At 33.5% G+C, this 27,375-nt stretch overlaps 1 protein-coding gene across 4 annotated transcripts in view; it reads left to right on the top strand.

Moving 5' to 3' along the window:
* LOC125866748 (protein SUPPRESSOR OF QUENCHING 1, chloroplastic) overlaps positions 1-21,321 on the top strand; it is a 31,510-nt gene extending 10,189 nt beyond the window's left edge. The window contains exons 1-28 of one of the 4 annotated variants that reach the window (XM_049550126.1): positions 571-1,058; positions 2,668-2,768; positions 2,915-2,971; positions 3,064-3,158; positions 3,978-4,077; positions 4,557-4,615; positions 4,841-4,965; positions 5,240-5,366; positions 5,827-5,914; positions 6,000-6,078; positions 6,323-6,383; positions 6,594-6,669; positions 7,342-7,452; positions 8,566-8,661; positions 9,258-9,380; positions 10,693-10,890; positions 11,985-12,089; positions 12,164-12,228; positions 14,637-14,730; positions 14,908-15,065; positions 16,114-16,163; positions 16,622-16,743; positions 16,848-16,955; positions 18,083-18,175; positions 19,016-19,052; positions 19,972-20,216; positions 20,351-20,500; positions 21,087-21,321. In XM_049550126.1, coding sequence (XP_049406083.1) covers positions 710-1,058; positions 2,668-2,768; positions 2,915-2,971; positions 3,064-3,158; positions 3,978-4,077; positions 4,557-4,615; positions 4,841-4,965; positions 5,240-5,366; positions 5,827-5,914; positions 6,000-6,078; positions 6,323-6,383; positions 6,594-6,669; positions 7,342-7,452; positions 8,566-8,661; positions 9,258-9,380; positions 10,693-10,890; positions 11,985-12,089; positions 12,164-12,228; positions 14,637-14,730; positions 14,908-15,065; positions 16,114-16,163; positions 16,622-16,743; positions 16,848-16,955; positions 18,083-18,175; positions 19,016-19,052; positions 19,972-20,216; positions 20,351-20,500; positions 21,087-21,251 — 3,237 coding nt within the window. In that variant the 5' untranslated portion in view covers positions 571-709 and the 3' untranslated portion in view covers positions 21,252-21,321. Of the gene's footprint in view, positions 1-570; positions 1,059-2,667; positions 2,769-2,914; positions 2,972-3,063; positions 3,159-3,977; positions 4,078-4,556; positions 4,616-4,840; positions 4,966-5,239; positions 5,367-5,826; positions 5,915-5,999; positions 6,079-6,322; positions 6,384-6,593; positions 6,670-7,341; positions 7,453-8,565; positions 8,662-9,257; positions 9,381-10,692; positions 10,891-11,984; positions 12,090-12,163; positions 12,229-14,636; positions 14,731-14,907; positions 15,066-16,113; positions 16,164-16,621; positions 16,744-16,847; positions 16,956-18,082; positions 18,176-19,015; positions 19,053-19,127; positions 19,346-19,971; positions 20,217-20,350; positions 20,501-21,086 lie in introns of those variants that run through there. The other 3 variants (XM_049556557.1, XM_049529891.1, XM_049523328.1) reach the window with 3 other exon arrangements.
* Positions 21,322-27,375: the final 6,054 nt, after the last annotated feature.

The following is a 27,375-nucleotide window of genomic DNA, read 5'->3' as shown; positions in this document are numbered from 1 at the left end:
ATCACATTGTTTTGTTTCTATCTCGTAAGCTTTGTACTACTTCCCTTTAGTTATCGTGTTTTTTAGGAAGAAGTCAATTTTATTGCTTAGAAATAGTTTTTAAAGGAAAAAAAGATGCAAAATTTCTTTAAGACGAAACATAAGATTGTCTGCTGTAAAATGTCTTCTAACAAACAAACAAAAATGAGACGTGTGAATTTTCAAAAAACATTACCGTGACTTTTTAAAACATAATGTTCACTCTAATATTGACGTTTAAATTTATTTTTATAATTGAAAATTCTAAAAAGAAGTGTACAATATAAGTGAGCATATTAGCTAGATTGCTTTTAAGTATTCAAGAGTGTGACTTAGTAATTAATGAACTGACTTGAGAACAATGAAAATTTAGCTAATTTCTTCTTATTTGTCAAAGCTTTATAATAGATACAGTTATTTGACACCAACTAACCTGCTGACTGCCTTCAAAGGGTATTTATGTATAATAGAAAATTATTATTATTTTTTTTAAAAGCCCCAAGATTTTCCGTCACATAAAAAAAAAGACAAATAAATTCTAATTATCCGCTTATTTCCAAAGCGGATAAAAGGGTAAAATAGTACAATCACATGGAACTCAACGGCATCCCCTTCCCCGCCACCCAATAACAATTATATAAAGGCTTTTTCAGTAGAAGCAAAGGCCAAGAGAAAAGAATTGAGAGAAAAAATGGCGTTAAGGCTTACACCCTCTCTACTGCCCACTTATAGTCATGGAAAACCCAAAGTAGCTACACTTTTCAATTCAAGATCCAAATTATCCTTTCAATTTCTTTCAAAACCCTTCAGAATCTTGGAGTTTGAATCAAGAAAGACGGGTTTAAAGGTGAGTGCTTCCCAAAAATTGGAAGAGAAGAATGTATCGGATAGCCAATGGGGGAAAGTGTCGGCTGTGTTGTTTGATATGGATGGTGTGCTCTGCAATAGTGAGGAATCATCAAGAAAAGCGGCTGTGGATGTTTTTGCTGAGATGGGTGTTCAAGTTACCGTCGAAGACTTTGTGCCTTTCATGGGCATGGGTAAATTCTTATTCTTATTGAATTTCTTGATTATTACATCCTTTTTATTTATTTTCTTTTGAATTTTGGTACTGGTTCTTGAACAATTGAACCAACACCAACTGGTTCTTGAACAATTGAACCAACACCAACTGGTTCTTGAGCAATTGAACCAACACCAACTGGTTCTTGAACAATTGAACCAACACCAACCGGTTCTTGAGCAATTGAACCAACACCAACCGGTTCTTGAACAATTGAACCAACACCAACCGGTTCTTGAACAATTGAACCAACACCAACTAGTTCTTGATTGAAAAGTAGTTTCTTGATTTGTATGTTTGGGAACTATTGACAATTTTGGGTGTTTTTGTTGAATTCACTAGCTTCTTTAAGAAGCGGAGAATGAAGTGTAAAGCATTAATCCAATGGGCAATTTTTTACGGTTCAATGTTCTTCTTGAATTTCTTGATTATTACATTCTTTTTTATTTTTTGTCTTTGAATTTTTTGAATTTTGTATTCTTCTTGAGTACTCTCTTTATTGGGAATTTCTTGATTATTTGCGTACTTCGAATTTCGGGACAAAGGTTTCTTTGTCAATCTGTTTATATGTATTTGGATTTTCCTTCTTGATTTTCTTTTAATTGTTTATATGTATTTGGATTTTCCCTTCTTGATTTTCTTTTAATTGTTTGTATGTATTTGGATTTTCCCTTCTTGATTTTCTTTTAATTGTTTAATGTGAAAGATGGGTATGAAATTATCATTGCTTCCCGCGGTGTACTATTTCAGCGTACTGGTTCTTGAACTATTGAACCAATACCTACTAGTTCTTGATTGAAAAGTAGTTTCTTGATTTATAGGTTTGGGAACCATTGACAATTTTGGGTGTTTTTGTTGACTTCGCTAGCTTCTTTGGATAATCATGCCTTAAGAAGTTGAGGATAAAGCGTAAAGCATCAGTCCAATGGGATTTTTTTTTTACGGTTCAATGTTATTCTCAAATTGCCTCATTATATCTTTTAAGGTTTTTCCTCAGCCATTAGTCATTCCGTTTAAAGGCATGCTGATGAATTTGATGAAGTAATGATTAAGACAGCTAATGTAATATGGAAAAAAAGAAAAAAAAAAGAATTATCAAGAATCTCTGTTCAGTCCCCTCCATGGGAACTTTGTTATGTAAGAAACTAGTAATCTTCATCTACCTCATCATCTCTTTCCCCTTTGATTTTTGTGAAGCATCATCTCTTTCCCCTTAAATAATAGGTTTTGATTCTGGTTGTAGATCTTATCATTTGCTTACTTTCATGCATATAGCTAGCCGAGGCCTTAGGTGAATTCTTTCATTCACTATGTTAAATTAGGACCCTTTTCCATGAGAAACACTTGTGCTCAAACAATCATCCATATTGTCTATGAAACTTGTCTTTTGATTGGATCCATACATCGATTAAATTTTCTGATCTCGAGTTACTCTTCTTTTTGACCCCAAGTAATAAAAAAAATTAGTTTGATGTTACTATCCTTTAGGAAAGGAGTCTTTGATTGTGTAACACCTTGTTCCTTTGCCATATTTTCTCAATGACTTTTTCTCCTTTTCATTTTCCTTTACCCTCGAAATATATTAGGTGAAGCAAACTTCTTAGGTGGTGTTGCTGCTGCTAAGGGTGTTGAAGGATTTGATACTGAGGCTGCCAAGAAGAGGTTTTTTGAGATATATTTATTAAAGGTGATTGAAATTTCATATATTTACGAATATCTACTCTCAAAGCAGATTTCACTGGGTATGTTGTTGTTGTAAAGCACTTTCCTTTAAGTCATGGTAACTGACTCCATAACTGACAATTTTATTGATAAACTGACAATCATTTGCAGTATGCAAAACCGAATTCTGGCATAGGTTTCCCTGGTGCCTTTGAACTTGTCTCTCAGGTATGTATAACCTGTGATGCGACATGACTATATGTGGTCTTGCTCTTTCTGTTTTTGTTACTTTTCATTAATTTGGTGATATGGTACGCCAGTGTAAAAGCAATGGTCTCAAAGTTGCTGTTGCATCTAGTGCTGACCGGATTAAAGTTGATGCAAACTTGGCTGCAGCTGGTTTACCAATAACGATGTGAGTTAACATAATGCGCTTTAACTGTGAATAGTTGCTTCTCATTCCTTTTATAATTGGCATTCAAGAAACACTGGATTGTACTGAATCAGACCAAGTTCAAAAAAAAAAAACACTGGATTGTACTAAATCAGACATAGCAAGAACTTTATCTACTTAAATTATCAGTATAGATATGTTTTATTTTAAAGAACTACCTGATATCTACTCCTGAGATGCTTAGCTTTTTTGGTATAACTTCTGCCGAGGAAATTGCTGGACATAAGCATTTTGTTGACATAGTGAATCTGTTAGTCATGGAATCAGGCGCCCAAACTCCAAAGGTTGTGATCTTATATGGTCCTCAGCAATCCTCCCCTTATGAGCTAACTTTTGTTGTTGAGTTAGACCCACTGTCCATTTCTTTACGCAGTATCAAAGTCAAACCCCATCGATCCCTGTTGTTATGTTTCTCTTTCTCAATATTGATCCCCCGTGTTACGTTCTCTGTGCTTAGATTTTCTAGTCCTGGGCGTGTCCCAAGGGGGGGGTCTCCTTATATGGTTTTGAGCAATCCTCCCCTTATAAGAACTTTTTGTGGTTGAGTTACATTCAAGGTCCATTTCTTCATGGTATATATGCAAACACACACACACTATGGATTGGTTGATAATGTAGTTTGCAAGGACATAGTAGTTTATTGAGGTTAAAGTGTACAACTCGGATGAAAAACACATGTTTGCAGTGAAATAATTGAAAGCTCCCTTCCTCCCTCGCCTTTGTCTTTAGTTATCCTTCTAATTATATTTGACCTCATATCCTTTTTCTTTGATTTGACAGGTTTGATGCAATTGTATCTGCTGATGCTTTTAAAAATTTGAAGCCTGCTCCTGATATTTTCTTGGCTGCATCACGGATTCTTGATGTTCCCACTAGTGAGGTAGTTTCCAGGATGTGCAATGCTGCTTTGCTACCACCCATCACATTTTTTTCTTTTTAGACACTTTGTTGTGGGTAGTATGTGGTGCTAATCTGATGAGAAACTTATAGCCAACTAAGATATCACTGAGGTTTACATTCACGTTCTATTTAACTGAAAGTTCCCTATATTTCATTAATGACTGTAATAATCAGATGAAGTTAGCTGCAAAACAAAATTTAAGCAAAGAAGATACTAAAAACTTGATCAATATGTCAGCAACTTTTATGTTGAGAATTATATTTCTGGATGGGAAAGAGATGCGCAATAGTCATTCGGTCAGTCAGAACTGTTTTTCTAAATATGGATATAAAAATGGGGGTGCATTATGAATTGCTGAAGGTTCATGTTCGAGGATGATGAAGTTTTGAAGTGTTAAGTAGATCAGTGTCCTGTTTGTCGACCTTGGTAAACATTATCATAATCCTCTATGTTGACAGTGTATTGTGATTGAAGATGCATTAGCTGGAGTACAAGCCGCCAAAGCTGCGAAAATGAGGTATTTGCGTCTGAGTGCCTTTTCTTTATATAGTTAATTTATGTACACTCGTTCAAAGTTGTTGGTATCACCAACCGTACTTGAACTTTCCTTCATTTGTTGCGTCTGTCAACTGAATCAGTAATCTGTATCAGCATCATTCTAATGTACCTCTTTGCCTCTGTTTTTAGTGATCATTTAAATTCCATTTTTTATACATTCTTAAGTATGTTGACTTACTTGCAGATGTATAGCAGTGACGACAACACTATCAGAAGATACTCTAAAAGCAGCGGAGCCATCACTCATCAGAAAGGAGATAAGCGATATTTCACTTGAAGATATCCTCAATGGTGGCTCTGGTAGCCATAGTATGTAGTTCACCAACATGTTAAGAACTTCCCTTTTCATGTACCATTGACAAATGTAGAATACTGAGGCTCTTTTTTTTTAATGGAAAAACTTGCGAGTAAGCTCTTTTTTGTAATGATTCTATAATTTGTTGAAGGATATCCGGTTCTCTGCTCCCTTAAGCTGTATGTTTTAGCTGCTAACTAGTGTTTCTCTAACATATCATATGTAGTTAATAGTGGCTCCCTTTCTATGCTTACTATAAAAAGAATCTAATGATGAAAAACAATGCAGATGTGATGGTGCAGGAATCTCAATCCATTAATGATCTAGCTCTCTCTTCCCCTGAATCCAATATGACAGGGAGTATCACAGAGCTGGATAATTATGTAGCAAGTGGTGCCATATCCTCGATGGGAGGGTAAGAGCGAATCACTATATTGATCACCTGCATCATCATGACCGCTTTTGATATCTAATACCTCAAATTGCTGTATGCATTTGTAGATTCATCTTTTTTTTCCTTCTCTTTCTCGTTCCCTCTTTGTCCATCTGAAATTATTTTCTTAAACTTTACCTGGATTAAGTTGAATTGCTAAGAATGGTGCATACTGGTGATTTACATCCTTATCAATCTATTTTATGTCATGATGTATAATCACTAAGTTACATGCTTTGTTTTGCTGCATGTAGGAACAAAAAGTCAAATATGCTTAGAGTGACATGAATAACACTCGTACAAATGAAATTCTCTCGTTTGCAAAGTGGAATACTTTTATCCCCCAAAAGGGTCCATATATGCCTTTATGAGATGGCCATTTTAGGGCATTTGGTAATTGGTATAATGTTGTTGTGAAGTTGCAGAAATAATTTATGGACAGGGTGCAGGTTACCAGACGAAATGTTGTAAGATATGGAAGTTTAGGAATTGCTGCATCCTGTCTCCTCTTCACTATTACAAACTGGAAGGTATAGAATTTAATAAAGAGAGCATAAGGTATCCTTTTAATTTATTTTGGTTTTCATCTTTGCAAGCTCTGCTGTTCTTATGCAGGCAATGCAGTATGCATCTCCAAAAGCTATCTGGAACTTGTTATTTGGCACAGGCAATCCTCCTTTTGAACAGAAAGAAGGTCTACCCCTCTTACAATGAAGTATTTGTTCTCTTCTCTTCATTTTCATTGTTGTTCCATTCTTTTTGTTGTAGGAAACTTCCCTTGATGACATTATTTTTTTCTCATTTTTTTTTGGCATTTCTAATGTGGTTTTTATCCATTCTGTAGATGAAGTATGGGCTGCTCTTTGTTTCTTTTCTTTTTCGGTGATATTTGAGATAATGGAAGGAGATTTATTTTTATTTGTCTATTGCCCCTGCAGATGCATCCAGTTCACAGAGGATTCAACAATTTGTAAACTATATTTCTGATGTGGATGCCAGGTAACAGAAATTTTTCATGTAAACTGCAACCTTTTTGTGCTTTATAAATAAAGAAGGTTGTGGTTTTCCTAAATTATGAAATTAGTATCGTATATATGTTACATGCTTTCTGGCATCTTTTGAGTCCTTAGATCTTGATATACTTCTCTTTAATTGTTCTTAGATTCCTAACTTGTTTTTTATCATGTTTAATATTCTGCATTTTGTTAGGAAATCTACGACTATCGTGCCCGAGTTCCCATCTAAACTTGATTGGCTGAATACAGCCCCCCTTCAGCTAGGCAGGGTAAATACATAATTTCATATTTCAATTCTGCTTCTTCTGGCAACTTTATTTCTTTTTCTTTTTGCTTAGTTTCATATATGTGCATATTTGTGTTCTTTTTCCATTCTCTAGTCTTCATGCAAATATTATTCTGGAAATTTTTGGTTATCTACTGCTTTCTAATTGATGTTTTCTATAGACTGTGTGTATAAAATTCTTCAAACTTGGAGAGGAGTTTCTCCCAAATATAATATTATGTTGCTTCAGAATATACCGTTCAATTGTAATGGATTTCCATACACTATCCTTTTGAACAATGTTAAGAATCTTTTGACAATGACATTGGCTGTAAAAAATTTTTAGTGATCGATACCTTTTCTTTTTTAAACGGTGGTGGTTGGGCTAGCGTGTGGCGCACCTTGACTATTCCACCGGGTACTTGCTACCTCCCACCACACAAATACTGGGTAACTCTGCCCATCAAGGCTTTAAGCATATGGGAGGCAACCATGAATACCTATATCATCTATGAATTTGAAAATTTTCTAATATGCTGAATAGTACTTTTAATCTTATTGTTTCTTGGAGGTATGTTTCTAAGTTGCACATACTAGAAAATGGAAAAAGGAGGAGTTCTGGATGATATATCTATGCTATGCACTCGTTCCCTGAAACATTTTTATGTTTGTGCAGGATTTGAAAGGAAAAGTTGTTCTTTTGGACTTCTGGACTTATTGCTGCATTAACTGTATGCATGTACTGCCAGATCTGGAGTTTCTGGAGAATAAATTTAAAGATATGCCTGTAAGATTGTCATTCATCCCTTAGGGTTGCAATTTCAGCTTTATTGGCTATCTCATGAAATGATATTCTGTGTCTATAACAAGTTGATCATCTGAGATGTTACCCCAATCATTTTCTCACATAGTTATATCTATCGAAAATTCTTTCCTGAAAATTCTCATAATTACGCCAATCAATATTCCACTAATTCTGGCAGAAGCATGCACATGCATACTATAGTTCCTGTTGGAACTACATACAATCTGAGGTTCTCATTAGATGGAGGTGCACCTTGCAGCAAAGGGAAAGTGAAATTAAAAAAGTCATGGTCAAGTTTTAGGTTAGGATGAGTTAGCTGGTTTAAACTTTGCTCAAAATTCATTTAGAAAGAAATGTTGCTAAAATGTAGGAATGTTATGATCAAGCAGTACTTTTATGATACTAACCATGTCTAGATTGCAATCCCATGGGGTTAGCTGGTTTAAACTTTGTTTCAAATTCATTTAGAAAGAAATGTTGCTAAAATGTAGGAATGCTATGATCAAGCAGTACTTTTATGATACTAACCAAATGCTGTCTAGATTGCAATCCCATGGGGTTTGTCTTTGTTGATTTCACATCTCTATATTCTTTTGTGTGGTAAATGCTATAAATAATTTGTTTTTGTTTTACTTAGGCTTTAGATTACTCTGAAATCCAGACAACAATCTATTAGTTTATTCTATAATATTCCACTGTATCCACTATCCATTATCTATAACATCTTCAAACTCTTGGTTTTGAGCAATTTTCACAGAAGAATAGGCATAAAATGAGTTTTGCAGATTGCGCAAATGCTGTTAAAAGGAGAAACAAATGTCATAAGATTTAGCTTTCAATTGGGCTAATCTGTTAACTTTCTGAGTTAATACTAACAGGTCAAAGCAATATAGAGTCACCTCAAATAATTGTTTCATACCGTGGCTGATCCATGATTCTCACCATGGGGGTTCGAAAAATAAAAATGTAGTGCTTGGGATTTGAACTTGGAACCTCAAGATGAATTAATTACTTTTATCCACAGTTGCATCTGAAGGTTTGCTTACACATTTCTAATTGTAGTCGTAGCTAATTCATCAAACATTAGTTTTGCAGTTTGTGGTTGTGGGGGTGCATTCAGCTAAATTTGACAACGAGAAGGACCTTGAAGCCATCCGTAGTGCTGTATTACGCTATGGAATCACTCATCCAGTAAGTACTTATTCAAGAGCTGAACTATTACTGATTTAATGTTGAATGGCTCTTTACCACAATCTATCTGCTTGCTCTTGAATCTATTAGATCCCCAAGAAACGGATGAACATTTGGAAACAACATAAATGTGGAGAGAATTTAGAGCATCCAGATTAGGTTATATACTACTTCTTTTTGGTAGATTAAGGTAGAATCTCCGCTGCTATCTACACCATACTTGGCTATGTTAAAATTGCCATTCCAATCGTTAACACTGTCTAGAGAGCCTCTCCCCCACCCTTCTTATCCAATTCAAATGTGTACCATCTGAGCCTCTGGGACTCCATGTATTTAACAGAAGGGAATACTTGCTAATTCACTGTTAATGATCAAGGATTTCCTAACAATTTATGTAATCAACGTTTCCAATTGAAGCTCTTGTTTATTGCTGAAGTTTATTATTCAGATCCCAGATACTACTGAATAGAGTAACTTGTAATTTGACATTGTTATCATTTCAAAATATCTGCTTTAATTTTTAATTGGGGTGTCTCTCCTTCTTCCCTTCTTTTTTGTATGTTAAGTAGTTTCCTTAACCTCCATTGAATGATCAGGTTGTCAATGATGGAGAAATGAATTTATGGCGGGAATTAGGTGTCAATTCATGGCCAACATTTGTTCTTGTTGGGCCAAATGGAAAGCTCTTGGCACAAATAGCTGGCGAAGGTCATAGAAAGGTTTCTTACAGATTTCCTTTTCTATTTGATGTTTCATGCAATAATAGTATATTTATATATATATATATATATATATATGAATTATTTAACACATTCATGATGGCACATTTAAGATTAGATGATGGAAAATAGTTCATTTATTAACTTGACAATTGATGTAATACATTCAATTCTGAAATGCCTCTCAAAGTGCATTATCACCGAAAACGTTTGAGAGAATAGGTCATGTTTCACTCTCTTTGATGAACTGTGTCATCAACTCATCTAAAAGTTTAAGTTGTCAGGGAAAATATACTTTTATTTACTTAAAGATGTCATTAACATGTCCCCTGTCATGTGGGCCGGACTGTTTTTCATTGGCCGAACACGTGGATTTTTTTTTTTTTGATAATGAGTAGTGATGAGACTTGAACTATGTGATCAATTCATCTAAAACTTTGCGATGTTAGAGAAAACCATGTTGAACTATGTGATCAAGTCATTATTTTTCCCCTTTCTTTCCATATATAACCGAAAGTTTATCCAAAACTTTCTTTGATCAGCCATTGTATCTCAAAAATCAAAAAACGAATTGCTTCCATATGTAAACGCATAAGATGGAAATGTGGAAGGATAAAAAAAGAATCTACTGCAAATGTACTCCCAATTGAGTGGAAAGATTGACCAGATCATAGCCATTTCTTTTTGGTAGCTGACAGACCCTTATCTCTGACCTCAATGTGGCATTTCTGTCATCTGAATTTTTAAAATATGTTTTCTAATAATAGTTTTGTGTAACCTAGGCTAGGTCAGTTTTGATATTTTAGGGAACTAAAACTAGGTCACCTTTAATCGAAAACAACCTCTCTACCTCTAAGGATAGTGGTAAGGTCTGCGTATATTTTACCCTCCCTAGACCCCACTTTGATGTATTACATTGGGAATGTAGTTGTTGTAAACTAGGTCACCTTTCCTTTATTCTGAAACTCTATTTTGTTTTCTGTTTTTATTCTCTTCCTCTCTTTTCTATCATGAAGAAAATACTATTGAAACATCTAAGTGCCTGCGGTTACCTAATGCAACTTCATAAAAGAATTTCTTTAGGAAGCTACATATTGGAGTTTCTCCATTAGTCCTATCTTTTCTAGCTATCTTATGGCATGAAATTCCTTCAAATGAGATAATTTGTAACATACAGTTTCTTATGCTTTTTGATTATAGCACATTGCCTCTCACATATTTCTTTCTAATTAATATGATCTGTGGCAGTTGGTAGTGAAGATTATTGACAAGAATTAGCTGTCATTTCGATGTCTTCTGCTTTGGTTTGTAGGATCTTGATAACTTAGTCGAGGCTGCTCTTCTGTTCTATGGTAAGAAGAAGCTCTTGGATAGCAAACCCATTCCCTTGCGCTTGGAGAAAGATAATGATCCCCGCTTGTTAACATCTCCTTTAAAGTTCCCCGGTAAGCTGGCAGTTGATGTCCTCAACAACCGGCTATTTATTTCAGACAGCAATCATAACCGAATAGTAAGTTCTTCTTCTCTCTCCTTTCTGCATTCTCTCTGTATGATTGTTGTATTAGGTTGCAAAATTTTGAATGCATGACCTGCAGCAAGTAGTTGGTGTCTGTAGCATCAAGGTTTGTTAACCCTTTTTGAGGCTTTCTGGAGGTATGAACTGACCATGGGGTTATTGAAGAATATCAAGTTTGATGTTAAAATGCATATTGGTTATCAATAAAGGGATGCATACCTACCTCTGAAAGTAAATGTATTCCCGACACTGGGGTTGCAGGACTTCCAAGTCCACGTTTACTGATATCTGCAAAAAGCTAAGTGTCAAAGCATGATCATTTATTTTCTAATATTTGCAAGAGGAAGAAACAGAATGTATGATGAAAAGTCTAGGGCTATGCAAAAGATAAGATCAATCTTTATACATTTTATCAGAAGGCAAGGGATAATATCACTAAAGTGTCAAAGCATGATCATTCATATTCTAATGCAGTGTATAGTAATGGTAATTTGGAGATGAAATTAGAGTATATCCTGAAAAGTTTTTCCTGCTAATGAAGATTGGTGGGTGGTATATTTAAATTAGAACAAATAATTAAGATTTGAAGCCACCGCTAGGGCTGGCGAATATGGTAGAATCATATTCCCAAGGAAGATGGAAAAAATGCGGAAGAGGATAAGGTAGGGCTTGCTAGTTATGCACATAAGAAATGTACATTTTGTGTCTTTTACTCTTGAAATCTTACGGAACTGGTTCCTTCTTCTTTGTGGGGGACTCAAAAGTTGTGTAGGAAATTATGTTTTCTTCTAGATACATTCTGGTTCTTCTTTGCTCTCTTCTGAACTTTTTCATTCTGTTACATTTTAGTTCCTTCTTACTTGTCCTAGTCTCAAGAATACGGCCATGATTTTTCGTCTGATACTTTTGCTTTTCCATACATTACTTGAGTAACTCGGATTTGTAGTATCACATCTGTTCTGATCCTTCATGCTTTTGGCCTGTATTAGCCCTAGATCTTATTATTGTTAGTCTTCTTTCTATTTCCATGCTCTCTTTATGAGGTGAATGGTAGAATTAGTAATCCCGGACAATTTTCACATGGACAGGTAGTAACTGATCTAGAAGGAAACTTTTTAGTCCAAGTTGGAAGCACAGGAGCAGAGGGTCTTCGTGATGGTAACTTTGATGATGCAACATTCAATCGTCCGCAGGTAACTATTGTAATTTTGCAATTTTTCTCGTTTGCAAAATTAATCTAAGATCTTAATTCTTATTATATCTTCAGGGTTTGGCTTACAATGCGAAGAAGAACCTCTTGTATGTGGCAGATACTGAAAATCATGCTTTAAGGTACTGGCAGAAAAGGCATGCCTGTTATTGGGCAAGACGTACATGGTTTTTCTTCTGATATTTAATTGACTGTATCATCTATTGTTTATTTTCTGAATTCTCCATTTCCACACATATTTTCCTTGGAGTATAGATGCGTGTGCCTCCATCTTTGAGAAGTTGAGGAGGATAAACTTTAACTTTGGTGGGTTTATTGATACTGACTATTGGGGGGGGGGGGGACATGGCTTGACCAAAGGGTATATTATCTATTTTTGTTTGCATGGAAGAAGTTTTGCTTCTTTGTGATTATAAAATAAAAAAACTGCACTTCTTGATATGCTTTTTATCTTTCTTTCTTAATTAGTTTGATGATACATGGAGATCTTTAGTTAACTCGAGCTGCATACTTTATTAGTCGCAATAGGATTCAAGATGATAAAGTAGTTGTTGAAAGCTACTCCTAGTTTGAATATAATTGCCTAAATTTTTCTTTTAGATTCATTTGAATTTTTTATGCCATTTTTTTTTTAGTTGAAATTGGTATTCCTCAACTCAAGATTACAAAGGCAGAATCTAAATATTTCAAAGCTTTTAACTTTACATGTTGATAACCATCCCTATTTTTGTTTGCATGGAAGAAGTTTTGCTTGACCAAAAGGTATATTATCTATTTTTGTTTGCATGGAAGAAGTTTTGCTTCTTTGTGATTATAAAATAAAAAAACTGCACTTCTTGATGTGCTTTTATCTTTCTTTCTTGAAATGGGAATTATTTGTGCTATAGTGGTATCGCCTCAGTTTACATTAAGTAGTTTGATGATACATGGAGATCTTTAGTTAACTCGAGCTGCATATTTTATTAGTCGCAATAGGATTCAAGATGATAAAGTAGTTGTTGAAAGCTACTCCTAGTTTGAATATAATGGCCTAAATTTTTCTTTTAGATTCATTTGAATTTTTTATGCCATTTTTTTTTTAGTTGGAATTGGTATTCCTCAACTCAAGATTACAAAGGCAGAATCTAAATATTTCAAAGCTTTTAACTTTACATATTGATAACCATCCCTATCATTTTTATTCTGTACTTTTTAATAACGTACTCCTTTTCATTTAATTTTTAGTTTGGTTTTGACTAATCTATCTGTAGCTGACCAGAAAAGAGAGACCACATACGTGGGTAATAATTGCTTCATTAGGTTTGAAGTTTATTTTAAGAATCTTCATATGTGGCGTCTCCAGAACTGGTTGATTTTCCATGAGGCCAAATTAAACCGTGAATAATTGATTACATATGACTTTTTTTTGACAACATATGACTTTTTTTTTGACAACATATGACTTTTTTTGACAGGTTTTCATATCCTTTCCTGGCAAAGAAATTAGGGAAATATAGTTGATTAACAGGAGAACTTAAATAGTTGTTCTATGTTTCCTCAAGTTGGTTCATACTGTCAAAACAGTAAGAAAAACTAGTGGAAACGAAGATACTTAAAAAGCTTGTTGAAAAGAATGTTCTGTAAACAAAGAACCAGAAGATATTAGAACATAACCACAGAAAAAAAAGCAACTGAAATGAAGAAAAAGAAAATGATTAAGGATATCTGTTCCACCACTGGTGGGAAAGGGGGAGTAGAACTACTCACTATAGGGTGGGTGCGAGGGGAAAACGAGAGATTTCTTGAGCTTGGGCGGGGGAGCCAGTAGGCTGGGTTAGATGTGGGGTTGGAGTTGACAGGGATCGCCATCAGGCCACAGTGAAATAATGATCTTGATCTTGCTGGTGAAGAATATGTTCGAAATATTAGTGGAGTAGGGATGCGGATAAGCCGAGGAAGGAGAAGGAGCAGGAGAAACTGGATTGGATTGAGGATGGGGGAATACTAAGGAAAATGTTTGCCTTTATCATTTAGATTTGGAGGTAAAGTAGTCTTTTAGGACCAAATCCGATGGAATACTAATCCTCAAATTAGTATCTCACCCACCGGATGATATGATACCAAATTACACTGATAAGTTTCCTCAATTCACTCTGGTTGTCTAGTTCTCTACAAATAACATTCAGGCATATATGCATCTTCCTTTCCTGTCCTCTGTGCTGTCAATTTGAACACTAATTGTCATTCTGTGGTCTAACCGATTAACCTGACAGCCAAATACAGCCAAATTATCCCCTCTTCCTAAATCATCCTAGTTCCCATTTAAAATTCATTCAAAAACTTTTTAACTTCTCATTTCCTAGCATTAACAACATACGGTTTGACGTTCTGTTTCCTTATATTTGTATTTTTGACAGATGAAAGTTTTTACTTCAATTTCCTTTTTAGTTGGCCTTGATGTGCTTATAGCTTTTTTATGAGATAATAATTTTCTTTCCCTGGATAATTTAAGGAAGTTTTTAGTTTAACCTATTGAGTTCCATTACTGTAGGGTCATTGACTTTGTTAATGAGACAGTGCGGACCCTTGCGGGAAATGGAACAAAAGGTTCTGATTATGAAGGGGGAGGAACTGGAACTGCACAGGCAAGATTGGATCAAATTAAATAATTACTTGGTCACCAACTGGTTCCAGTTAGCTCTAGCTTATTGCATATGTAGTTTCGTGCTCTAATTTTATCTTTCTCTTTAATCAATTTCAAATATAGTCTTGTGAATCATCCTTTTTTCTTTGGAACTGAACATCATTGGTCATATTTTCAGCTTCTCAACTCTCCATGGGATGTCTGCTTTGAACCTGAGAATGAAATTGTCTACATCGCAATGGCTGGTCAGCATCAGATCTGGGAACACAAGACATCGGATGGAGTTACAAGAGCTTTCAGTGGGAATGGTTATGAGAGGAATTTGAATGGCTCAAGGTAATATGTGTGTGTGTTAGCTTAACTAGAGTTTCAGCAGAATGCTGGTTAATTGTGCTAGTTGTTTATATGAGATTAATTCTTAAATGCTATGATGCTCACTATCATCATCTGTTTGTCACACTTTCTTTTGAGGTGCTTTGTACATCTAAACTAGTTTCCAAGCCGTTTTGAAGAAAAGGGTTTCCTCTTTTTGCTTAGAAAAAGGATCCATGTGTTAATCTAGAGCGAGAGAGAACCAACTGAGGACCAGATCTTTCACTGATAAACAAAGACAGAAACAAACTCAGTTCACACTTTTTGATTCACTGCTTTACACTTGCTCTGTGAATCTATCAGCGTAGTCATATTTTAGGACTGCATGGATATGCCTCTTCTTTTGAACTGCCCGTGTAGGCTTTCTAAAAGATCTCTCGTTTTTAGTGATAACAGTAAGAGTTTTTATGGACTAGGTTCTTTTGGCAAGGTATTTCACAAAGATTAGAGAAGTTGTCAAAGACTCATCAACGCACAGGCGGATATTAGTTTGAGTGGCATTTTAAGATCAATTTTCTTCTGAAAGTTCCATTATGAATTTGGAACCCATGTTCTGTGGACTTCTAACACTATCATCTGACTTAATTCATTGGAACATGAAGAGTACAAAAGCTAACCCATACTCAAAGGAATATATATCCCTTTTGGTCTTGAATCTTGATAATGTGCTCTGGATCTCTTCCTAGTAAAAATTTGGTTCAACATTAGCACTAACAAATTTTCTCTGTTTGGCTACTTACAATATGGTTACTATTACTTCCTAGTAACACTTAATGAAAATAATGGATCTCCATGAATCAGCAGGAGCTTCAGCCAAAAGAAAACAGGGATTCAACTAATGTAATGTGGAAAGGAGAAACCTGCTTTGTGCTTTTAGTTTTTGGGTTTTAGCTTCTTTCTTTGTATGACTTGTCCTTGTATGTGTTAGTTGTGAGAACATTTCCTTTTAGCCACTTACTTTAGACAAACTTGCTGATGTTTACGTATCATCTTCTTCTTGGCCATGGGAAAGCTCTACAAGCACGTCATTTGCTCAACCTTCTGGGATTTCCTTGTCACGAGGTAATCTCTTAACAAGACATAAATTGTTCTTTTGAACTGGTCTATAGTTTTTACCTTTTCTTTTGATACAATTCGTTTACTTTTTCTTTTTGATTGTTAGAGCTCAGTATATTATTTCTGTATCCTGATCAAAAAATTAATTTAGCAATAAGAGAATGCTGTAAAATAAGTACAAAAGGAGGCTACATTACAAATTGTGTAATGAGCTCAGGAAGTGAATCATGGCATCTGTGTCAGTTGCAATAGCCAGGTTGCACCAAAAAAATAAAAAGAAGAGAAGATATACGTATTTGATACTAATTACAGATTCAGATTCTCTCTCATAAACTCTGGCATTCTTTTCTTTCCAAATAGTCCACCATATCACTGCAGGGATGGTATTTGAAGTTTTCCTCTTCACCTTGCCAAGACCTTTCAAGTTGCCAGCATTTAATTACTCATTTAATTGTTTTTTGTAGATCTTAAGGAGGCATATGTTGCTGATAGTGAGAGTAGCTCCATTCGGGCAGTTAATCTAAGAACAGGAGGTTCAAGATCACTGGCTGGTGGTGATCCAGTTATTGCAGAAAACTTGTTTAGGGTAATTTTGTGTGAAGCCAAAGAAACCAGATTTGCATTTCTCTAGTATATTTTAGTCACATTTGTGACAGAAATAAACTTGTTAAAGGAACATTTTTTGTGCAGTTTGGTGACCATGATGGAATAGGCTCTGAAGTACTTCTTCAACATCCGTTAGGTGTTTTATGTGGAAAGGATGGTCAAGTTTATATTGCAGATTCTTATAATCACAAGGTACTTACAGGCTAATTTTTTAACAGTAAACATTTGCTCCATATGTGACACAATTTTATGACATCTTATGATCTTTAACACACTTCTCCTAAGACATATTATAATTAATTTAGTTTGAACTATGATGTGATGTTCATTTGTCAAACTAACTTCTCAATCACTATAATATATACTTCCACTATTATCAACATATTATTCTAGTGGAAAAGACCAAACAGATATGCTTTGAGAAGACAGACCTCCAATGGAAGAAATACTAAATGCAGCTAACCTGATGCTATCGCTTTGATTGCCCAACTCCTATCTTAAGTACTTTTTTATTTGTATGGAAGCCATGAATGTAAAAATGTGTTGATTTGTAAAACATATTAGTCATCTACCGTCTCCCTATAGCTTTGTTTTATCATTCACTCTCTCTACCTCCATAAGAACCTTTTATTTTGGTACAAAACATTTGGTTTTCTTTTTCAAACATGATCTGGATAGTCATAAATTATTTTTAGTTATTTGGACTTGATCGAAGATTATCATTATAACTTACACCTTTTTGTTTGAAAATCTTTTTGTGATTTGGTGGGTTTATGAAAAGTGAAGGAGGAGAGGAGAGAAGAGAGAAGGGCCTTTGGGAAGATTGAAACCGTGTGGTGAAGGTTGGTAGGAGGGTTAATAGCATGTGATCTTACACTTAATATCAAGGCGACACTATGTCAACAATGGTACAACTTATGGTGGAGTTTGTGGCTTCCTCTTGATTATCAAAGCTAATAAAGTTTAGTCTGCTTAACCAGAAATTGGCACTGTGAACAATTTTGACAAATCATCTAATTTATTTAGACAAAAAATTTATCTGCTGAAATTGTGGTGCCTTATGCCAGATAAGAAACAGTTGCTCGTATGTAGAATAATAGTGAAGTATTAGGTTTTAAAAGTTTGTGGCCTTTCCTGCTTCTCCTTTCAATCAACTACTGACCTTGAAAAGCCATGTTTCATATGATGCTTGTTACGATTTCAAGCTCAAAGAAACCATTTTATGTAACTTATATTTCAATAATGAACTACTTGTTTTGGTACCGTAACAGAAACATCTCAGTTACGTAAAAGCTTTCCTCTTTTGTTTAACTTGCCAGATTAAGAAACTAGATCCAGATAGTAAAAGGGTGACTACATTAGCTGGTGTTGGTGAGGCTGGTTTCAAAGATGGAGCAGCGGTGGCAGCTCAGGTTGGAAAGAGTTCATATATCTTTTCTTGTATCATATTCTGGACATTAGTGTTACATTCTGACATTCATTGCAACCAATCATATTTTATGTCCACATGGATGTTACACTTAATAGCATTAGCAATGGAAATGAGTACCTAGACCATATTATTTCTCCAACTTGATGGACATAATAAACTGCTGACACATGAATAATTTAAATCCAGCATAGCATTTTTCTAAAATATGTGGCTGCATCTGTAAACAATCTATTTAGTTACAAGTCCCTTATACACGAGAAGGCATACCCCTCCCACCAAACCTTTTCTACGCAAAATTTCATCATCAATCAGCAGTAGCATGTGAGGTCATTATTTCTCCAAGTAAAATGTTCTTATTGCATATAATCTAGGACTTATCTCCCAAGTATTTACAATTACTGCTATTTTTCTTAAAAAATCGGACTACAATTAGTCAGAGGTTGTGTTGAACAAAGCGGGAAAAGGCACCCCAATTTGGGAGATGAGTCCTAGATTATATGCAATAAGATACTGACTAAAAGAACATTGCTATTTCTACAAAGAGCACCCAATCTGCACAAAACTATTTCCTTTTGTGTACTTCTTTTATTTGGAAAGATCCTTTCAACCATACATGAACAAAATTTTACCTTATTAAAGGAGAAAAAAAAAAGGAGTCTTACGTTTTGTCCCTTTAAACCTTCAATTAACATGTGCGAAGTATAATTTTCTTCTTGATTCTTAAATCTCCCATTCTTAAGAGAATTGCTTTTACTGCTAGGATCTCTGACTTTCAATTTTGGTGTTTCTCTTCTTTCTTTTTGTTTTTATTTACGTGCAGTTCTCAGAACCATCTGGAATTGTTGAAGCAGAAAATGGTAATCTCTTCTTCTTTGTACACAATTTCACTTGGCTGATTGCTCACTCTGAGAGTGGACTATAAAACTTTGCAGGAATAAGAGACATAAATAATCACAATGAAATTGGTGGTCTAAACTCTGCAATCCTCACAAATTATTGCAGGAGCTCTATCAGGCTTAATTTATATATACTCATCTTAAGCTGCACTAGCAAGAATAGTAGGAGTGCTGGTTATGCATCGCAGTAGTTTGTAATTGACCAAGTAGATGTTCCTGCTAAAGAATTAAGTTTAAGGTCTATTTTCATGTGGGATGAGTAATTCTGTTAAAAGAAATCAAATTATGACAACACTCAGTCTTGCATAAACACGTGTGAAGTTTTCATGGCTCATTCCTGCATAAACACTTCTCAACTGATCTGCTCCTATATCTTAAGTTACCTCATTTTGCTTTTCTATCACAATTGTCCTGAGAGAGAGAGATACTTGGGATTTTGGTGCATTAGAAGCTGCACCTAAGGTGTATCTTGTCTCTTGATGGAGCATGGCACCAGTTATGTCCTAAAAAAATATTGGTGGCTATCAAGGCCATTGTTATGTATACTTCTTGCACGAGTGAGCAATTTGGTGATGATTGAAGGCAAAGCCAAAAAGAAGAAATTTGGGAGAAGACAGGATGATATACACTTCTGGTCACTAGGGTATCAATTGCTTAAGATTCATTAATACTTTTTGCAATGTCTTCAATTGTTTAAGGGACTTTAGTCTCATTGACAAGTTAAACCAAGAAAATGTACCCTGCAATGGCAATGTTATTCCAGAATATGAGATCCAAGTCTTAAGTTTTGAGGTAGATCATACCTTTGTTTGTATCTCTGTGTTTTGAAAATGTAACAGCTGATACTTGTATTTGATGCTATTTTATATAACCTTTTTAGGAAGATTATACATAGCAGATACAAATAACAGTGTGATAAGATACTTAGACCTGAACAAGTCAGAAGCTGAAGTTCTTACTCTGGAGTTGAAAGGAGTGCAGCCTCCACTTAAATCCAGATCTTTGAAGCGCCTTAGACGGCGATCTGGGGCTGACACACAGACTGTTGTAGTTAATGGTGGTTCATCCAGTGAGGGTACATTGAACTTAAGAATCTCGGTACCTGAAGGATACCATTTCTCCAAGGTTTTCTTTCTCTCTTCTGAACAAATTGATTAAGAAAATAGGAACAGTATTTTTTCCTACCCTTAGAATTTACCACCTCAATATGTCCCTGTTTATTTTGCCTCATAGGCGTTTCTGCCTTGTACCAAATGCAGGAAGCCAAGAGTAAATATAGCATAGATTTTGATCCAGATAATGCTGCTGAGGTTGATTCCTTGGAGGGTAATCTCAGCCCAGAAGGTTCTGCAGTAGTGCACTTCAGAAGATCTTCTGCTTCACCATCCACCGGCAGAGTTTATTGCAAGGTATGACTATCTGTTGAATATATCTTTTAAGTTTTACTTTAGTTTAGTGAAGTTTATGGCTTGCATTTACCTACTTAGCCATGCGCATCTATATTCAGCCATTTAATAAAGAAGACTATGCCAGGCAATATTTTGAGCAAAATAAATCATCAGTGCTTTGGGGAATTGATATTGACTTGATATATATATATATATGCTTTCAAGTAGCCATTTGTTAGTAGCATCCCATGTAGTGTTTCTACCTCGCTACATGAAATTGACAATATGCTCTCGATGATAAGCATAATGTCATGGCTTATGTGCTATGTGATATCTTCAGTCTAGCAAAGCAATATGTGCTATGCCAGGATTGATAATATAGATTTTGTCCCCTATGAACGTACTTACAAAAATTAACTTGAGAGGCACACAAACTTATCGAAGGCCTTGTAACTGGTCCCGAATTCACCACATTAGACTAGCAATGTGTTCTCATGTAGTGTTTGTGTACCTTTAGCCCAATGAGAATGCTATCACTTTCCTAGTTTATAATGGTCCATCTTAGAGTTGCATTTTCAATGAGTACTATTGCCACTTCCAATTTCAGGTATACTATTGCAAAGAAGATGAGGTTTGCTTGTACCAGTCATTGACCTTTGAAGTACCATTTCAAGAGGTAAATCCAGATTCTGCCCCTGCCATGATCTCACTTCCTTTTGATGTGAAGCCAAAAACATCACCAACTAGCTTACAGATTCCGGCTAGGACCTGATTGATTCATCCTGAGAATACATATTACTTAATCATGATTACGTGATAAATGAAGAGCAACTTTCACATAAAAATCATATTTGTATGTTATAGTTATAGTTTGCATAAAAATGGCTAATTGTATATCGAATCAGATGGCAAAAAAAAAGGGATATTTGTTGGGAATTACAATTAAAATAAACCATGGCTATAACATTTAATTTGAATTAATAGTTTGCTATTTCATACCATTTTTTCATAAATGAATGTATATTAGAATGATACATCACCTTTGTGGTTCACATTCAATTCAAGATATTAAAAAGAAATTGATACTGTTTAGTAGATGTCATAATCATGAATCATTAATTGCATGATAAGCAAAGGATAAAGGGAAGAGAGTCACTCGTGTGCGTGCACTTGTCTTTTAATGGTCGGATGATGATTGCTGCCACTGCTTTTATTTGTTTTAATGACCTTTGGTTAGTCTTTAATTTATCATATAATATTACGAGTCCTCTTAAACTCTATATTATACTAAATGTTTGTTAATCGACAGCTAATAACGTGTTTTATTGCGCTAACTAATTTTGATGCATATATGCATGAACATTCTCTTCAGGATATTTATATATAAATTGTTTGAAACTAACTTTGTTTTCAAACAAAAATTATTCGTCAAATGAAAGAAACACTAATTAATTAGAAGCATAGTTATAGACTTCAAATGCACGAAAAGGTCAAGGTTATGGATAAGTAAGAATCTTAGCATAATTTATTTATAATTAGAAGAGCTAAGTGATAGCATGTGGGAGTTGTTTAGCCAAATTCATCAAATGCAAGAAAAGTATAGACACCATCTCATCTAAAAAAATTATGTGTGATTTTTACATACTCAGAACAGTTGAATCATATTATTATTCACTTAAAAGGTGCTTTTCGTACGGAAGGAAAAGTTTTTTTACGAAATATATTTTTTATAATTCATCTATTAAGTCCTCACAAGTTGGACAAAAACAAAAATACAAACCATGCTAGAAAACAATAAAGTTATTGCCTAAAACAATTGAGAGTAAGTCTATCTGATGATGGGAAAAAGAATCATTTCTTATGTAAAATAAAATAAATATTATCCACTATTAGCTCTCACATTCTTATCCAAGATTACATTAAAGACATGCATTGCATGTAATTGGTGGATTTCCTGTAAAGAGATATAATGAAAGTAATATTAAAAGAGAATAATTTTCTTTTCTGTTTTCATTTATAGGCCAAAGCAAGTAATTAGAATGCAAATGGTAAAACTGCTTATGGATTTTATTGTTGTATCATAATATTTCATACCTTTTGTCTCGCGCTTTAAAAAACTTATATCTAGCTAGACATAAATTTAATTGTTAAAGATGAAAATTAAAGATCGATCTATTTAAAAGGCGAATGATGCAATTAAATAAATTCATTATTGATAATCTAAAAGTATGTGATTGATAGCTGTTGATCACAATTGGAAATTTATAATTACCAAGTTTAATGACATTGAAGCATGTCTGACTAAAAGAGGCAAAACACTCTGGCATGTCACTGCCTAATAAATTGACTTTGTCCGGTTTTTGTATTTTACATTATCCCTTTTTTTTAAAATAAATAAATAAATAAAATCTCTTTTGGCATATATCTACACAAATATAAATAAATATTTAAAAGGATGTTTGCTATTAGTTGTAACATACATGCATTTCTATGGATTTCAAGAAAACAGAAATTTAATTAATTTCCTAAAACTATCTTATAGAGATCATTATACGTTATATTGTACAGTATATTTAAGTTGAAGACCCTGGATTTCTTTAATGTACCCTCTGTGTCCATATCAACCCTATAGAAAAGTTAATGAATAGTTAATTGTCTCTATATTATACTTAGCGGCAATAATAAATATGAATATTTATAATTAACACTGCTTAAAACTTGAGCGATTTGGACCTATTTCTTCTATAGCTAAAGAACAAAAATCAGTCGTTACATTACTTAGAGATGAACTATCAAGGGAAAGGACATATAAAAAAGTTTAGCAAGAGATAAAAATAATTGTAAAAATATGTAAAGGCAATCGTTATGCTTACGTGGTTGGAGTGTCATGATCCTATATATTTTGTATCAAATAAAATTGTTATGGAAGAATGCTAAATAAGAGGTTACTTTATCAACTTTTATTTAATTTATAGCATGCATAAATGGTTAAAAACTGACTACTGTTTGGTATAAATGCAATATAAAACGGCGTGCTGCACCTTGTTTTTCAACTAACTTTGTAGAGTAACTATAAGCATTCAATTTCATCTTTCATCATTCATGAATATATAGAATAATAAATCTATAGAATATATCAAAATATGCTCTCACTTAGTGGAAACTCCAAAAGTTGTAATATTTCATACGTAATGTAATTGGCATAAATGGAATGAGAATGTGAATGCCACTCCAACATGTAGATAAAAAGTAGAATATGTATGTCCCCCTCGCTATATATGGCACATTTATTTTTTTTATCGCGTGTAGTATGTGAACTTGTATTATTATGTTTTATAAAGTTTTTTAATTGCTCTCCTACTTTGATGTGAATTCATCTAATTAAGGTAGAGAAAATTGTATGAAATAACAAATTATTAATTTAAATTAAATGTTATAGCCATAGTTTATTTTATTTGTAATTCGCAGCAAATATCTCATTTTTTTGTCACCTGATTCAGTATACAATTAGTCATTTTCGGTATACAATTAGCCATTTTATACATTTCGGTATAAAATGTATAAAATGCATTTGTGTTTGTATAAAGCGAGAGAAAAGTGTATATACAAATACAAATACAAATACAAATACATATATTTTTGTCATATACACTTATAATTATACAAATTACAATGTATAAATGAATTTATATAAAACTGAACAATTTATATAAAATTGGATGTATCTAGTGAATTATACAAATCGAAAGCTCCATAGCAAACATAAAATTTGTTATGGAGCGCAATTATGCAAACTAAGCTATAACATACAAATATGATTTTTATGTTTGTTATATGTGAAAGTTGCGCAATAAGGTATTACATATGGAGAAACTACATAATTAGATATATTATATTTCATTATCATATATATACTATTATTACTTAAATTTTTAAAATATTTTGTATTTTATCACTAATTAAGTGTTTCTTACCATACATTGAAGAAGATATGTCTTGATACATGATTTTTTCTACCAGATACACTAAAATAGGAAAAGAGGCGAGCGAGATTTGTTATGTATCTCAAATACATGTAAATCATACTAGAAATAATATGCATTTAGTATGATTCACATGTATCTAATAGGAAAGTGGTGAGCGAGATGGGAAAGAGGCAAGCGAGATTTGTTATGTATTCCAGATACATGTGAATTCACTTGAATACAGTATATCTAGAACAAATTACACATAATTTTGATTCATGTATCACAAGATACATTTATCTAGATGTGTTTGAACGTATCTGAACGCACCAAAATTTGATAAAATTTGTAATATTGCAAAGTAGAATGTATCTAAATAATTATCTCCTAAACTAATAGAATTTACGTAAGCTTTCCACTTATACCTTAAAGATTATCAACCAAGAAATTTGTCCGTCCTTTCTTTGAAGTTATTAGCTCTAATAGTTAACTCCACTATGAACAATTCAAGGTTTCAATTTCACCATACATTCAATCCCTACTTCACTATAATATGCATACGCATTCCACCTCTTTTTTTTTTTTTTGTAAAAAAAAAACAAAGGGGAATCATAGGAAGAAGAATTAATGATGTGGATGAAAGATGTCCACATTATTTGAAGAATAAGAGTATGAATGAGTCCAAAGGCATCAATTCATAGAAAAACAAAAGAAGTGCCATGAAAACAACCACATGTTCTTTTGATCTCTTCTTCACACACACACCTTTCCTTTTTATCATTTTTCGTATTTGCATGTGCTAACGGGGCACCCCCCACTAATATTATCATTTTGTAGAGAATAAAAGCAAATTCCATTTTATAATTCGACCCCACATGTTAACCAATCACTTCATACAACTTTTCCACATCATTTGCACATGAAAATTTTAGCCAAATTAATTAAATCAATAAGGTTTTTATTTTGTTTCTATCATTATAGCACATTGCACTATCTTTTCTTTCTTTCTTCAAGGTTCAAAATGTTCCCCACTTATTCATTATACCACATTGCCGTTTGGAGATAGCAAACGTTTTCTTCTTTATTCGATTGATTATTTAGTTAGTTTTGGAAGATGAGTTTATCAATTGCGAAAAAATCAGTTTTTTTTTTAAAAGAAATTGATTTTCATTCATAAAACTTCAAGATCGATCTTTTAAAGTAAAATGCATGTCTATAAATAATATCAACTTGGGAATTTTATTTTTTAAGTTGAACTTTCAATCATATCTTTGTTCTAAGTCATTAATTATATGCATACATATATGCTTGATCAAGTCTATTTTTTATTTTATTTTTAGAAAAAAACTTGGTCATAATTAAATCACTTTTTTAGTACTACTTATTATAAAAACCACTCGGGACTTAATAGAATTATATCAAAAATAAGTGAAGGATGAGACTTGTGATCTAGATTTAAATTTAAGACATATAAACATTCTACTTTTTTTTTCTGTGGTCATGTAATAATGTCGTGGTGTCTCAAAGCTTTACCAATAAATCACCCCACAACTCTTTTTTTTTTCCCACATCAATCAAAACAAAATAGATTCAATGAATTTTCTGTTTTGTCTGACATAGGCAAAGAGAAGCAGATAATCTTGTGTATAGTAGTGATATTTTACTTCTTTTTGTAGTGATGGCTATCTTTTGGCATTGTTTGGTGAAAGGTAAAAATCAAGTTTGATAGTTTCTTATGGGTCACAAATGATAAAAAGAATGCATAAACTTAATTAAAAGGTCATTAATTTCCTTATAGGAAGGTCACATTGATTGTGATCATATATGTTTTTGTCACCAAACAAAGGCCTTTAAGTCTCTTAAACTATAATTACATTACACCAAATGAAGGATTAGGTTGACCTAATCACTCTTTTTTTCAGGCTTACTCTATCTTTGTGAGCAAGATAAGGTGATTCAACTAACATGCCTACTCCCTTTATAGGTTCCAATTATATACTATAGTATTTGTTTTTTTATAAACAAGTACAATTGTACAAGGTGGATAATGTTGATAGACTAATTCAAATAATTAGATTTTTCCTTCATCCAATAAATTAAACCCATTGTTTGATTGATGTGTCACTACATAGTTTTCTTCTAGAACTTTAAAAGAACACATTATTTAATTTTTCTAAGAGTATATTGACTTTTTATTTCAAGTTAATGTATTTCGTTTGGAAAAAATAAAAAGTGGCGGGTCATCAAAAGTAAAGTACATATTAAGAATAAAATAGTTCACGATGGCAAGATAAGTATTATTTAGTACTCCATCAATCTTCTCTTTTATTAATGAAGGGATCCTTGGTTGTAAATATAAATTAAGTTATTCTCGTGTGAGTTATAGATTATAGGTTTAAATTATAAATCAGTTACTAATGTGTGTGTCAGGTTTATGAAATTACGCTATTACGTTGTTGTTGTTACATGTTTCAGACAATTCACACTTCTTACAGACAGGTGTATATAAATTATTCTGGTCATATATCCATGTGATGACACAGTAAATATGGTAGAATAACAAACAGTTCACCGGATGGACAGAAGTAAATGGAAGTATCAATGTTCTTCTGTAATTCAATTACAGGAGTCGAACTTTTATTCCTTTTTATCAATTGCTCCTTCGGTCTACTTTTACTTGTTCAGTTTAAAAAATTAAAAAATAATATAGTATTACTTTTAGTTTTCTATTCACTATCTCAGCAATAAAATATAAGCTACATAGTTATATGTAACGTAACGTAACGGATCATACCAATACTTTCTAGGAGTATTTAATTTGTGAAAAAATCTAAATATTGTAGTACTTATTAAATTAGAAAAAAGAAAAATAGAGTAGGAAAAAGGAAAAAAATAAAATGAAGAATAAGAGCGGGAAGAGAGAAGCTGGGT

The sequence above is a fragment of the Solanum stenotomum genome, chromosome 1, assembly GCF_019186545.1.
Source record: "Solanum stenotomum isolate F172 chromosome 1, ASM1918654v1, whole genome shotgun sequence".
NCBI lineage: Eukaryota > Viridiplantae > Streptophyta > Magnoliopsida > Solanales > Solanaceae > Solanum > Solanum stenotomum.
Note: the sequence above shows the minus strand (reverse complement) of the source record. Positions and strands in the feature narration are given on the sequence as shown.